Source organism: Triturus cristatus, chromosome 4_1 (assembly GCF_964204655.1).
Source record: "Triturus cristatus chromosome 4_1, aTriCri1.1, whole genome shotgun sequence".
In the NCBI taxonomy this organism is placed as follows: Eukaryota; Metazoa; Chordata; class Amphibia; order Caudata; family Salamandridae; genus Triturus; species Triturus cristatus.
Window position 1 is genome coordinate 557138096 of NC_140585.1, and position 14001 is coordinate 557152096.

The 14001-nt window shown below is 45.3% G+C and overlaps 1 protein-coding gene across 2 annotated transcripts in view; it reads left to right on the forward strand.

Annotated features, from left to right (window-relative positions):
- Positions 1-14001, forward strand: part of OPTN (optineurin) — a 522442-nt gene that overhangs the window by 279463 nt on the left and 228978 nt on the right. For both annotated transcript variants that reach the window (XR_014981292.1, XM_085652875.1), the window contains exon 7: positions 13575-13668. Coding sequence is in view for 1 of the 2 variants with exons in the window: in XM_085652875.1 (XP_085509001.1) it covers positions 13575-13668 (94 nt within the window). In the remaining variant the exon portion in view is untranslated. The remainder of the gene's footprint in view (positions 1-13574; positions 13669-14001) is intronic.

The window sequence follows — 14001 nt, forward strand, 5'->3', positions numbered from 1 at the left end:
AAAAAGGTGATTTTTGGGCTATAGTATATTTACCAATAATCAAATTAAGGTTTAGGCACTGCTCAACAGTGGCTATTTTACTTTTGAACCCTAACTGAGAAGGATGTAAAATGTGGCCCTCCTCAGCCCATAACCTTATCTTGTTATACAAGATCCTCCCTAAAATTTTCAGGGTGTTATCAATCAAGGAGATCGGTTTTGTAACAGCTTGGATTCGATCGATCACCCGTTTTAAAATAGGTACAATAATACTGGAAGACCATGTGCTGGGAATTGTAGCATTAGTTAAATTATTAAAAATGTTTAATAAAAGGGGCGCCTAGAACTCTGGTTTATTCTTGATTAAATCAATGGGCAGCCCGTCAGAACCAGGAGCTTTATTGCCCAGACTCTGTTGGATAGCGTCCCCTACTTTTGACAGTGATATTGAAATCCTTAGTGGTGGTTTTATATTCATAATATGCCTCGTTAGGAGGAGGGGCTAGATAAATCTTAGAAAAATGGGCCTCCCATGCATCGCTGGTAATATTACATCTTATGGGAATCAGTGAGTGTCCCATCGACCTCATGCCTTTAATGCAGCCCAAAAGCAATTCACATTCTTTAATATGGCAGCGCATTCAAGGTTATCCCAGCGGTCTTTTATAATTTCATCCTTTCGTTGGCTGATGGCTACTTTTGTATAGCTGCCTCGAGGATTTAATGAGATCCTGGTCTCTAGAGTTCATTATGAGTGCTTTGCGAAGCTCTCTATTCGCTACAGAACAATCTCTATTGAACCATCTTGGGCCCGGATGTGTTTCTACTATGGGCCTTGATAGCACGAGTTTAATACCTTCACAGAGTAGAACGACAGCACTAATTGCCTCAGGGTTATAATCTTTTAGTATTCTGGCAAAGGTCAATAAGAGGCAAGTTTTTTTTTTACCATATTAAGGAACAGATCGTTGTTATCAATACCTCGCCACACTAGTCTCAGATTGTCAGTAGAGGGTGATAGGTTCCTAGCACCACATTCTTTAGCATAAGTTGGCTTGGGGGCGATTCTTAATGTTATTTGGATAGGGTTGTGGTCACCTTGGACAGTTGGTATGACCTCAGCTTTTAGCAGGCAATCTTCTAGAGTGGAGGAAATTAAAACATAATCGATATTAGACGCACTGCCCCAATCTCTATATGTCGGCCCAACGTACTTATCCGTGTTGGGTACTACGGCTATTTCCATAGTATTAATTAAATTATGAGTGCACAGGTGATCCAATAGTTCTATTCCCCTATTACAAGGGGCGGCAGTATTAAGAGAGTCCACGCCTAATATATTCCCTCTTGAGATCCTAACGTTGAAGTCACCCCCCAGACAAATTCCATCTAGATTATCATAACTCTTAAAAAAAATTTAAGTTGAAATAAATTTTAACAGCTTAATAAAATTCATATTTGGTATGGTGTAAAAATCGTTATTATAAAAACTAATTAAACAAATAGAGACCCCCTTGTGTAAATCAATGCCTGAAACTTATCATTCTTTGTGTCAAGGGCTTTCACACTGCCTCCTGCAGAGATATTTACCCAAATTGAAAGCCCACCAGACAGGCGGTCTGCCTTAGGAATATGGATAACAATGTTAAAACATTCGAACCTAAGTATAGAGCCTGCATGGCCCTGGTTTCCTATAACCGAAGGATGTCCTGTTTTTGAACCAATTCTATCCAGTTTGGCAGATTTATTTTAGATGCCAGGCCGGCAACATTAATCATCAACAGGCATGGCTAGGGTACAGTATCCACGTGGCATGAGTTCATATAACGTGGGACTCGACTTATTAAAAACCGGCAGGGAGGGCAGTCAATCCTGGTTATCTAGACCAGACAAAGGTAAAAACCTATTGTGCGTAGTTAGGGAGAAAACATCATTGGTTTTTAACCCCATAGTTGGTTTGTAAAAATATCCAAGGGGCTGTGACCAGATGTTGGTTGATTTGGTGGTATTTACCTCCTGTGCCATTAATAAAGATCTCACTGTTGACGGATTTCGAAAATTAAGGACCACACAGTCCCCCTCAATTTTCCTTAGAGACCGCTCAAACCAACCTACTCTACGCACCATGATAATATCATTTATATTTGACATCCAGAACCCTTTATGTTTTGATAAACAATCAGCACTTTTATAGCGCAGTTGGTCCCATGTTTCCACTTGGCTTTTCCTGATAGGGGGTACACCTGCCAGGACCAAAACAAAAAGACAGGATGCCGGTGGTAGGCTAAGCACCTCCCTGCTGACTTGAGCGATTTCTATTCTCTCGGGTTCCGGAGCCCCCGCACACGGTCTGCCACCCCCTAAATTTGTGCTATCTGCGGTACACCTAGGCACACTGCGAGAATCTGGGGACATATGTGGAGCAATAGCAGGTGAGCTATTAGTACCACCAGCATTAAAGGGGTTATCCCGCACAGTTAGGAGCACTGATTAAAAGCATTCCTTGACTTGACTACAGGTGCCACATGCACCCGAAGATGGAGAGGATATTGGTGCGGCAGTCTGTGGGTTACAATTAAATGTGACATTAGCTGGCAGATTAGAAACCAACCCCTCAGTGTTAGTAGGCTTAATAGTTTTAAATTGTGAGTTTATTTTATTTTTAAAGTGTCCAATCGATCTAGTCTTTTCCAAAGGGCGGCAAAGTTCTTATCAGCTACGTCATTCTCCCAGCTGGTCCCCGCAACCTCAATGTTCTTAAGTCTTTCCTCGATGTGGGTTATCTTTTGTAAAAGTGGTTCCAGAAGCGTGGAGCATATATAGTCTCCAGTCTTTCCCAAGTTTCATCAAGTGATCCCGGGGACTGAGCCGGCATTGATAGAGTAAACCCATTTAAAATTTGGCCAATTTCAGTTGCTCTAGTTCCGCCAGTCCCTCTAGGTCTAGCTGCCCGAGCTAGCTTCTGGGGTTTTTGCTTTTGTGCTCCCCTCTTTTCCTTTTACAGGAGTTTCACTGGCATTCGCAGACTGAATTTTGGTGGCCTGCCCTCTGGTGGTAATGTTAGAGTCCCTCATACATCCACTATAGGAGAGGATGATTTTGATGGTGCAAGGGGCGGAGAGGCAGTGGGAGGTACTAGGTGGGCAGTAGGAGTGTCACATGACCTAATGGTGCTGCCCAGAGAGGAACGCTTTTGCGAAAAGGGAGAGCCTAGTGAAAGCCGGTGTTCTGCTAGCTGTATCTCATGGTTGAGAAAAGATTTGGCTCTAGTTAAAAAAGCGTCCAGTGTCCCTGCTTTTCCTTTCCCATGTAGATCTATCATGCCCTTCCTTTTAGCCATATTTATTATTTGATAACACCAGCAGGTGGCAAAGTTAAATTCACATAAGAGGAGAAAAAAGCAACCAGAAGAGCAATACCTTGTATGGAGATGGTATGGGCTCTCGTAGGATCTCACGAACCAGGACTTAGGGGGGTGGCCCAGCCCAGCCTTCTCCGGCCTTTGATGGGCGCAGATGGGCCCACTCTTGGCACGGGCTTTGCCCAAGCGTGGCCCGGGCCCACCCGCGCTGCGGGAGGCCGAGGCCGCTTTAATGCCTGGCGTGAGAGATCTGTGTTGGCGCTTGCAGCGCTTGGGACTCTGGGCAATGCAGTCCCAAAGTCAAAGTGGTGGCTTGCAGGTGGTCCCGTGGGACAAAGTGACGAAGTGCAGTGCTTCTGTCAATGTGGGCTCTTGATTCATTTTTTAGCTTATAACAAAATTTAAGATGGGCACACAGGCTGATTAAGGTCTGTCTCCGGAGCTTGAACTCAAGGCAGATTTGGGCTGGAGAGGTGCGACGTGGACGATTGAACACTCGTTGATATGTTCCTATAATGGCTTTGTCAATTATTTTGTCTGCTGCACCTCTCAGGGCCTCAATGCCAAACACGAGAGAAGGTGCATGTTTAGCAGGCATGAATTGGATGAGTGGTTGGAGAGACATTCCTTCTGAAGAGTTCCTTAAGGTGCAAAAGGCAGAAGTTGGTGTATTAGTTCTCCTCTGTATCGCATTGCACAGTTTGTTAAAAGCACCTCTGGAGTCAAAGATTACTCCTAGGTATTTGTACTCCAGCACAGCTTCCAGGTCTGCCTTCTAAGTGGAAATTTGATGGCAGGCTTCTTCTGGTGGTTACTGGCATTGTTTTTGTTTTATTGAGATTTAAAATGTAAATTTGATAAATGTAAATTTGATACTTGTATAGCGCACTACTCACCCGCAAGGGTCTCAAGGCGCTTGTACGAATACCGCTGTGTGGAACCCATCCTGGCTTTCCCTGTGAGGCGTCCACTCCTGGGCACCCCCAAGGTGGAGGCCAGGCATCCTTAGCGTTGTGGGGGCCGTTGTGGAGATTAAGCAAGCTATTGCCCAGAGTTGCAGAGTGGGACTCCATGATTGGAATAGGCACCGAGGCGAGAATTATCAGGTCCGTGGAATTTTTGAGCCCAAGACCCGCCGAGGCGGGGAATTGAACCCTGATCCCGGGCTAGACCTCTGCATCAGGGTCTGCCGCTCTAATCATTGAGCCACACTTCTCCACTCGAAGCCTATGTTTGCAGCATGCAAGGCAGTTGCGTTAACAGACCCCTGACCGAGGCCGAAAATGTAGGCACGACCAGGACGACATACATGGGGGCCAGATGGAGCCGACCACTGGGAAGACGAGTCTCTCAAGACACCACGGGAGATCTTAGCCACTGACGGACTACAGCACACACACACGCTAACTTCCTTATAGATCCCTAATGTTATGTTGTGCCGTAGTACAATAACTTACGATTATACTGATGATTATTACTTGTAATGCATTACATGAAAAAACCCTAATAAAAACATGTCAATTAAAAAAATGCAAGGCAGTTGCGTTAATTAATCGCTGTAGCCTGACCTTGGTATAGCTGATCAGGACAACATCATCGGAATACAGCATGGAAGTGGCGTTGAGGCCACACAGCGCAGAGGAATGAGTGTTAACGCTGTTAAGTGCAGTTGTCAGCTCAGCTAGATACGAGCTGGAAAGAAATGGAACCAAGATTCTTCCTTGTTTAAGGCCTTTGTTCACAGGTATTTTCTACGATACCGCTGTGCCTTACCCTTGTTCACATGTCTGAGTACAGCAGTTGTATAGCTTTAGGAGAGAAGGAGAGATTCGCCAGCTCTGTAGTTTGGACCACAAGATGTTACCTTGCACCACATCAAAGACCGAGTGAAAGTCCACCTCACAAAGATGAAGGTTTGAGGAGTGACGCCTTGCTTGATCGATTAACAGGGCAAGCATTACACTGTTTGTGGTTGTGCCCGTTTTCTTCATGAACCCAGTCTGGTTCCCTGGAGCCAATGATCCTGCCTCATCCCAGTCAGTCAATTCAGTGAGCAGGAGTTTGCCAAAGTATTTTGCCTCCATGTCCAGTAGGGCAATCAATGGATAGTTGGAGGGAAGTGATTTTTTCCCCAGCTTTGAAGATCGGAGCTATGATTGATCCCGGTCAGCTGTCCGGGATAACCTGGTTGGTGAGAACATAGTTGTACAATGTTGACCGATGTTTGGCCCAATATTGGGGGTTCTGTTTGAAAATCACTTGCAGTAGAACGCTACGGCCCGGGGCGCCATCATATCATCCGCCAGCTATTATTTTCTCCACCTCGCCCAATGAGAATTGAGTGCTAAGATGAACCGCCTCCAGTTTTAAAGGCCCTGTTTCCAGGAGCCCAGGTGATGACTTTCGGCCCCCATACATTTCCTGGATGTAGATGATCCAACTGTCTTCCGAGATGTTCAAGGTTGAGGGGGGGCGGCCGAGGGCCTTTGGCGTGGTTCACCAGTCACCAGAATTCTCTAGCATCGTTTATTCTGGAGGTTGAGAAAACGTTACACCAATACCGGTCTCCTTCTGATTTGGCTTGCTGCCATGTGGCTTTTTTGTACAGGCCTCTCAGTTTGGGGAGGGGCACACTCAGTAAGGTCAAGTTTGAACTAGTACGAAGTAACTGTGGCGCGTGATTCAGCTTCTTTTTAGCTGTCACGAGTTGAGATGAAATCCTTCTGGGCCTGATGCTGCTGGGGCATTGGCAGTTAATGCCCTCCTGGGATTGGGCTGGTTCCTCCAGCAGGAGCACTGAGAGCTGGCCCCACTGGTCCAAAGGGTCAGTAGTTAAGTTACATAACAGTTTCCATTTGAGGCTGGCATTTGTTCCATCCTCTCAATGGATCAAATTGACCAATGAATCCTTCTGTAGTTAATGGTAGAAACTATACCTATGTCTGGCGGAGCCTAGCCATGCATTGGGCAATGCAGTCTTAGCAGAATCCTTTGAGGTTGCTGGTCGCTTTCCAGCTGACATCCCAGTTTGTAATGTATAACCATGGGAAATAGGACGAGGGGCACAAAAGTGAAATCGATAATTGATTTGGAAGTTGTCAAGCGATGGGTAGGCTGAGCAGGAATGTCTGGGTTAATGCGACCGTTCAAGGCTTTAGTTAATGGTAGAAACTATACCTATGTCTGGCGGGGCCTAGTCATGCATTGGGCAATGCAGTCTTAGCAGAATCCTTTGAGGTTGCTGGTCGCTTTCCAGCTGACATCCCAGTTTGTAATGTATAACCATGGGAAATAGGACGAGGGGCACAAAAGTGAAATCGATAATTGATTTGGAAGTTGTCAAGCGATGGGTAGGCTGAGCAGGAATGTCTGGGTTAATGCGACCGTTCAAGGCTTTCAGGCCCAGATGCTCCACATCATTTACAAATAATTGCCCACTAGCGCCCTTTCTCTGCATAAATGGCTGAAAGGAATGAATATGCCATATCTGGTTGTGTGTTTCCACTATTTGGTCTCTTGTTGTAGCCTGCGCTAAGCTCATGTTGCAGTCATCGGTCATAAAGATGAGCAAAGCTGGGTTTGCAGTTGTTTGGGCAGTAATGAATGCCAATAGTATGTCGATTGTTTCTTGCTTCTTAGTAGTCAAGGGATGGATGTAAACATTCAGAATCAACAGAAGAGGAGCACTAGTTGGAGAGCATTCCCAGAATTTTATGGCTTGCAAGTTAGGATGGTCGATTTTGATTTCTATTTGGTGTTGAAATTTCCCACTACATAGATGGCAAGGCCCCCAGCAGGGCCACCCAGCATGCACGTTTTTACTGCCGGTTTGCTATAGCCCAAGAATACCAGAAGTTCTAGAGCCTCTAGGGACCAGATCGCTTGGAATATCACCATGTAGTACAGTCTTTTGTAGGATAAAAAGTGCTCATCCTCAGTTTTGCTTGATAATCCCTCTATGTTCCATGCATAGATTGGAAAACGTTCCTTAAGGAGCCAATCAGCTGAGCGATTGCTCTGTCCATACTTCCTGTACCTATGAGGATCTAGTAACAAGGCACTTAGGAGCCAAGCCCAGTCAGTTGTGGCATGGCGAAATTGACTTTGTGGAAGTTTGACCTCTTCAGGGCCAGTTGTGTAGGTGCCTTGACTACATGTAGTTGAAACAGCGTGGTTCCAAGCCGCTCTGAAGACTGATGTTGGATAGATTAGCTCATTGGCATCTGGCCCCTTAGTTAGATCGTGAATACCCAGTCTCACTTGATAACCTAGTGGGAAGTGGTCTTTACTGGGGCTATGCACGTTAGAAATTGGGGATAGGCTTAAACCTCCTGGCGGGAGATCTTGATGACCCATTTAGCAAAAAGCCTGCTTCTCCGCCCACACCTGCTCCACTGGCTGGGCAGTTGTCCAGGTGATGACTGTGGCTTCTTCCCTGCCAGGTTTGAGGAGCTCAAGAAGGTGACTGAATGAATGTCAGATGACTTAATGTGCCTTAAAGAAGGGATTTCTTGCGTCATACGTATCTTAGTACCGCAATTGATTTTTTAAAATTTTCCCCTTGATTTGTATTTTGATGTAAAAATGAGATTACAAGGTTTTTCAAGAGGGTTATCGGTCTTCAGAGTTTACTTCTTTATAGGCGGTATACTTAGAGCTGCAGAAGGTTGTTGTTTTATGATGATCTGGAGTATAGCTCTTACGTCATTGCCTGTGGTGGAGGAGAGGCCCTGTAATGGGTAATTAGGTTGCTGGCTTGACACCTGGCTATCTCTATAAATTGTTCAGAAAAATCCACCATGGGGCATGGAAATGATCCTAATTATCCACGTTGGCCGTGCTGAGAGTCTTCTAGATTGTCTTCGGTGGTCGCTGAGCAAGTTCTCTCTCTTGTGTTCGTTACATTGGCTAGGTTGTTCGATTGTAGTTCCCAACTGCTGAAGAAGATACTAAGTGGGTATTGGACCTGGTGCGGCTTGAGGGAAGGGTTTGGAGTTGTAATTAGTTTCTTTATTGGCTTTTGGTCCGCTGGGCGATTCCACTGCTTCTCTCAGGTCATTGGCTACTTTGTTAGGCTTAGTGAGTGGTCTGCAAATGGAGGCTTGCTCGATTTGTGTTTAACAAGCCTTTGACGTTTTGTTTGTTGTGATATTTTCTAAGCCTTCTTTGCTGTCTTTTCGTAGATTGAGTAGTTCCTGAGGGTTGTACATTTACAAGACCAGCACTAGGAGCAAGCTTACTGGTAAAAGGCTGAGTAATTGTGCTGATTTGGTAGCCGTTGATCAATTGTCCCCCAGAGCTGGGAGCAGGCGAGATAGCGAAGAGCTGAGAAATTAAGCTGTTCTGCTGAATGATGTTTGTGCTGCTCTGTAGATTGGTGTTTCCTAAGTCTCTCCTTGGTTGCGGCCAGGCATTAGTGTTTGCTGAGATTGACTGGTGGATTTCTACGGCTTGTGTGTTTGTGTTTCTCTGTTGTCTGGCATTGATATGGTCGCTTTATCGCTGAAGCTCATTAGGGGAGCAATTAGCAGACCTTTCAGGCGTAGGGTTTTGTGCGGCTGGTGGATCTGGTTTCAACTGCAGCTTTATGTCTTTTAGTACCGTAGCAAAAGTGCCCAGGAGTATGCCAGCTTGTCAAGGACCAGATCATGTGTTCAGAATGGAACTAGTTGGACTGCGTTGGCTTAAGCGTGCTGTATGAATACGTTTAGCGCTCCAATGTTTGAATCAGTGGAAGTAACGTAGACTGCCATTGTGTTGAGTAGGCCCACCTGCATTTCTAGCTTGCTGAACTGGTATGTTAAGGCAGTTACAACAGACTGAAATGAGCAAAGCAGGACATCTCAGGCATCTCTTGGCTCGCCTTCCTTCCGAGGTGTTGTGCTTTAGAGGTTGTCCTAGCTGCAGCTGTGTGAAGAAATGTCGGGACTCGCTGATAGATGTGAGCCTTCTGAGAGCCTCTTTATGACCCAGACTGCCCGAATCTCAGCCCGCGATGAAGGAAAAGCATCTTCTGGCATTTCTTTGGAGAGGGAATTGCTTCATGGCTGGTTGAAAGCTGCTTTGTTTTGGCTTACTGTCTGCGCTGAGAGCCACATTGTTGAAGCTATGACAGATTTGTTGTTTTCTTGCTTATTGAAGGAAGGAATCAGGTGTTTGTGGGATAAAAGATGGTAGCCCTCAGCAACCTCCTGAAGGCCCTTCCTTTTATCAAGAAGTTCAGTGGTGACGAGAGGGCTGTTGGTGGAGTCTATGGGGAGGATGCCGTGGGTACGTTCCTCTGTGTCATTTGGCAGGTAGCACACAACTCCTACTCCCCTAGTCAGGTAGCAGACCACTGGTAATAGAAGGCAAGGAAAAGCATGAGGTGACCTCTACATGTCGTAGTAAAAGAGGAGTGTGGGGGTGCAGACAACCGGCTGCCCTAGGCTGGGAGACTGTTAAATATGTTTAATGCAGAGCAAAATATAAGCAACAAGGCAGCACTCCAACACAAGCCGCCTAAACCTTCCCTGGTTCCAGAGATCTCAGGGCTTTTTAGGGCCCAGACTCAAAACTTGTTTCATTTAGGCTCAATTTTAGCTAAGGGGGGACAGAAGAAAGGCACCCTGGGGAGGCACGTACTGAGGAGTGCGAAGTGCGGACGGGCTATCCGTAGGAGCAAACCACACGGGCCTAACGCCGGCCGCTTCCGTACCTTACGGAGAGGACTTTTAGCTAAGGGGGGACAGAAGAAAGGCACCCTGGGGAGGCACGTACTGAGGAGTGCGAAGTGCGGACGGGCTATCCGTAGGAGCAAACCACACCGGCCTAACGCCGGCCGCTTCCGTACCTTACGGAGAGGACCGTGGCCCTAAGGCCTTACCTCCACCCTGTCTCTGCCAGTCAGGCGCTAGTACCTGGTCCTCGCTGGTTCTCGTAGCACTGGCTTAGACTCTGGTTCCGGCTCCAACTCAGCTTTGTCCTGGTTTGGATTCAGGCTCTGGAGCTGCGTCCTGATGGGTCTGTGGGCTGGGCTGCGAGGTTAGGGGGCCAAAACTTAAGGGCCTGTCCCTAGTGCCAGACCAGGGGAGCCGTTAGCCAAGATGCTAGGACCCCCTGCGGAGCCACTGCAGAGCCAGCACGGCTGCTGCTTCTCGTTTCTTGCTGTGTGAATCTGATGTCGGCAAGTAGCATGTAGTCCAACATGTCCGATTAGGATATATATTGGACAAGAGTCCAAGGAATTGAGGGTCCACCATACCGCAACACCATTTACATTCCGTGTTACCATGATTCTGCTCTTTGGGAAAGGGAACTTCAGTTTGAAATGCAGAATGGGGTCATTCCTGTTGACATCTCTAGGTGAGCTACAAGCCATCAAGGATGAGGCCAAGGAAGCAGGGCTTCTACTATTAGACCATTCGATCTCGCTAATCTACCTGCCAATTAAGCACAGCTGGATTGGTCAGCACTGCATTGGTTTGGGGATTTATTCAGGCAGTTTTACTCCTTCCATTTTGTTTTGCCATGTTTCTGTTCAATTGCAGCGTTAAATAGGGTGTGGCTCCCTCTCCCCCATGCTCTTTATTCTTCATCTCCAACTGTGAAAGGGTGGGCGAGGAGTCTATGTGCTCTTATTGCTTTAACACTTTCTTCTGTGTCATTAACACTCAGCTAAAATTGGATTGTTATTCTACTGTCTCAATTAGCCATCATTAAATGAATGGCAAAAAGACTGATCTGATCTGGATTATTGTAAAGAATGTCACTTACTGGTTGACCAGGCTTTGGTAGGTTAACCAGTCCTTGGGTGTATTGCCTTATGTCTGCAAGACGAAGAATCTGTGCATACTGTTTGACCAAGAACTCTCGTTTGATGTACAGTTGCAAAAGGTGTGGTTGGGGTATTTCTTCACATTAACACTTCTGCAGAAAAAATTACCTTTAACTTCCGCAGATGAGCATGTTGTGGTTGTGTGCATTCTTTCATGCCTAGATTAAGGTGGCACTCCTTATCTTGGGCTTCTATATTTGCAGGTGAAAACGTTGCATAGGCTACAAAACTTGGCTGTGAGCCTTGTTTGTGGATTACATAAGCTTGATCATGTCTCTTCAGCCTGTAGCTTGACCTACTAACTTATCCAATTCATGTTTTTAATGTGCACTTAGCAGCTGTAGTACAACTGCGGTAATAGCACTCGCTTGGCCAGTCCTTTCTGGCTCCAGTGATATGCTCCACACAGTTTCAAGATACAACAGTTATTGTTACTATTCAATGCAGAAAACAGAATAATCAAAGGAAGACACGCACGCAGTCCACAAATTCCATCACTAAATCAATTCATGGACTTAGTAATCCAATTTAAAAACATCTTTTATTATTCATTTCATTGATAAAATCAGCCAACACATTCGGTTCCTTTATACGTTGGAATTTCTTCAGGGCTAATTATGTGTTCACAAAGCACAATGTTTCCATTAGTGTATTGTGTAGTTAGTCATAGTCGAGTACATACTCGATAATCACGTAAAGGTGCTCGGAGTCTGGTACCCCTAAACATACGGCCTCTAGCTTAATTTTTAGGTCTCGCCTGACCCAGCGCATGCGCTGGTCTGGCGAGACTTATTGAGAGGGCTCCAAAAAGTGCTACCAGGCCAGCCTAGAGCTACAGTGCATGTGCGCGGGCGCGCGCGCCGCGCTTTACCGCAATTACTTTCGCGGCCGCACGGCCGCTTTGATGTCTGATCATGATCCCGCACGGCCGCTTTGCATAGCCAATAGGTCTCGCTTTTGGGACCTTATAAGTATTTAGTTATGCAACTGTTGCATGGCTAAACACTTATAAGGTCCCAAAGGCGAGACCTATTGGCTATGCCAATGCTTGTTTTTATTGTGTTCACCAGGTCTTTTGGAGGCCAGCCCAGCATCTGTTTCTAATTTGATGGTTCCCTGTCAGGTTGGATTGTTCTTACTCTTTTAAAACCCTTGCTGTCACTAGATCCCTATGCAGAGGCATTAGTGCAACAACGTTCTAGCTGGAGGGGCTGCATGAAAAACGGATGAGAGAACTTTAGGAGTGATTTTGCCCTCTGGTTAGATTTTTCTCAGCTTTCAGAAGGTATCAGAGACATAAAGGTTTTCAGGAAGAGCTGTAAGGTACGTCGTACAAAACAGGCCAAGAAGGTAATGCAAAAATTAGTTTGAGTGAAGGGCAGACTGATATAACCAGGCTTACCAGGTGTAAGGGAAGATGGTATAGTACTACGTTCCCCAAAGACAAGTATACTAGTTGGGAACCCTAGGTTGCCAGAAGGCTAGCAGGTCACAAGCTAAAGAAGCAAACAGTAACTAGGATACGACAAGTACCAAGGAGAACAAATAGGAATCAATGAGAGAAGTTAAAAGGGATTGCTTTGCACACAGGGACAGATAGGGTCGAAAATGAAAAAGGGGGGATGGGAGATGCTAATGCAAATAAAGTGGAGACCAACAGCTAAATGACACTTTGCAAGATATCTGCTCCATTCTGTGATGGTCTTCAGTACTAGCTCAGCTGTTTTTGCCCTGGAAGTGCTCAGACTATACTTGCGTGAAGCTCTTGATAAAATTGTGTTGTGATGTTTAGGGTCAATGTGAGCTTAGTCTCTGCTACCACACTTAATCAAGATTCCCAGTGTCAGTATCTCTTCAAGTGCATCCGCCACAGTATAAATATAATACATTTAAAAAGTATATGTGAATGGTTAAGGCTTCTTCTTCAAGAGTGGGACACGCCAAGGGAGTTCTATGAACTCTTTGTTACAGGCTATATGTGCATCTTCTGTTTCTGCATCCAATCGTACCTCGCAACACAGTCTTTACAACAAAGAACATATACACCTAAAACAAGGAAGATATTCTGGTTTATCCAGTGTTTGTTTACATTTGTGAGACAAACAGCAGAATACGTGTCTGTAGATGCTAACTGCTGCAACTGGTACTAAGAAAGTCTGTGGTACACCCACTCTGTACACCAAAAGTTTGTTATCCAGTGTGACCATTTTAATTGTTAATAATTTCGGACTTAGGGGCTCCGAAGAAACAATTGTACCCAACAGCCTAGTAATTGCAAGCTGTTTTAGAAGTGTTAAAACGTTCATAGGACACAGACCTACAGCTAATCGTTGACTTGATAACTATGTATGTAAAAGGTGCGTGCCATTTGTCTTTTTTGAAGATGGCAAAAGTTAACTTTAATATTCTATCTTTCAGATTAGCAGAAATACAGAAGAAAGTGTCTAATGTTACTGAGAAGAACACCCAGACAGAGGAAGACGAGAAGAAAGAGGATCCCAAAGAAAATAATGTAGGTGCAGTTTGGAGAGAATAGAACACAGTGAGAGCCTGCTAGAGTCAGTTATTTTTGTCTAGTTCTGTATCAGCAACACCTAGTGAAAAATATAAGCCATAGTCAATCCTATAGTAGAATTGTATTATTATTTATCATTTATTTACCCAATTTATATAATGCAGCATTAGCCACTGGAGTGCTGTACAAGTATAAGTACATAAAATATCATAACATTAATAGCATAGGTGTACAGGTACCATAAAGAACTGTAATGGTCCAGGGTAGCTATGTATGGTGGAGCTTTAGCAGGTGCATTTTGAGCACTTTAATGGGCCCCCAAGGGCACCG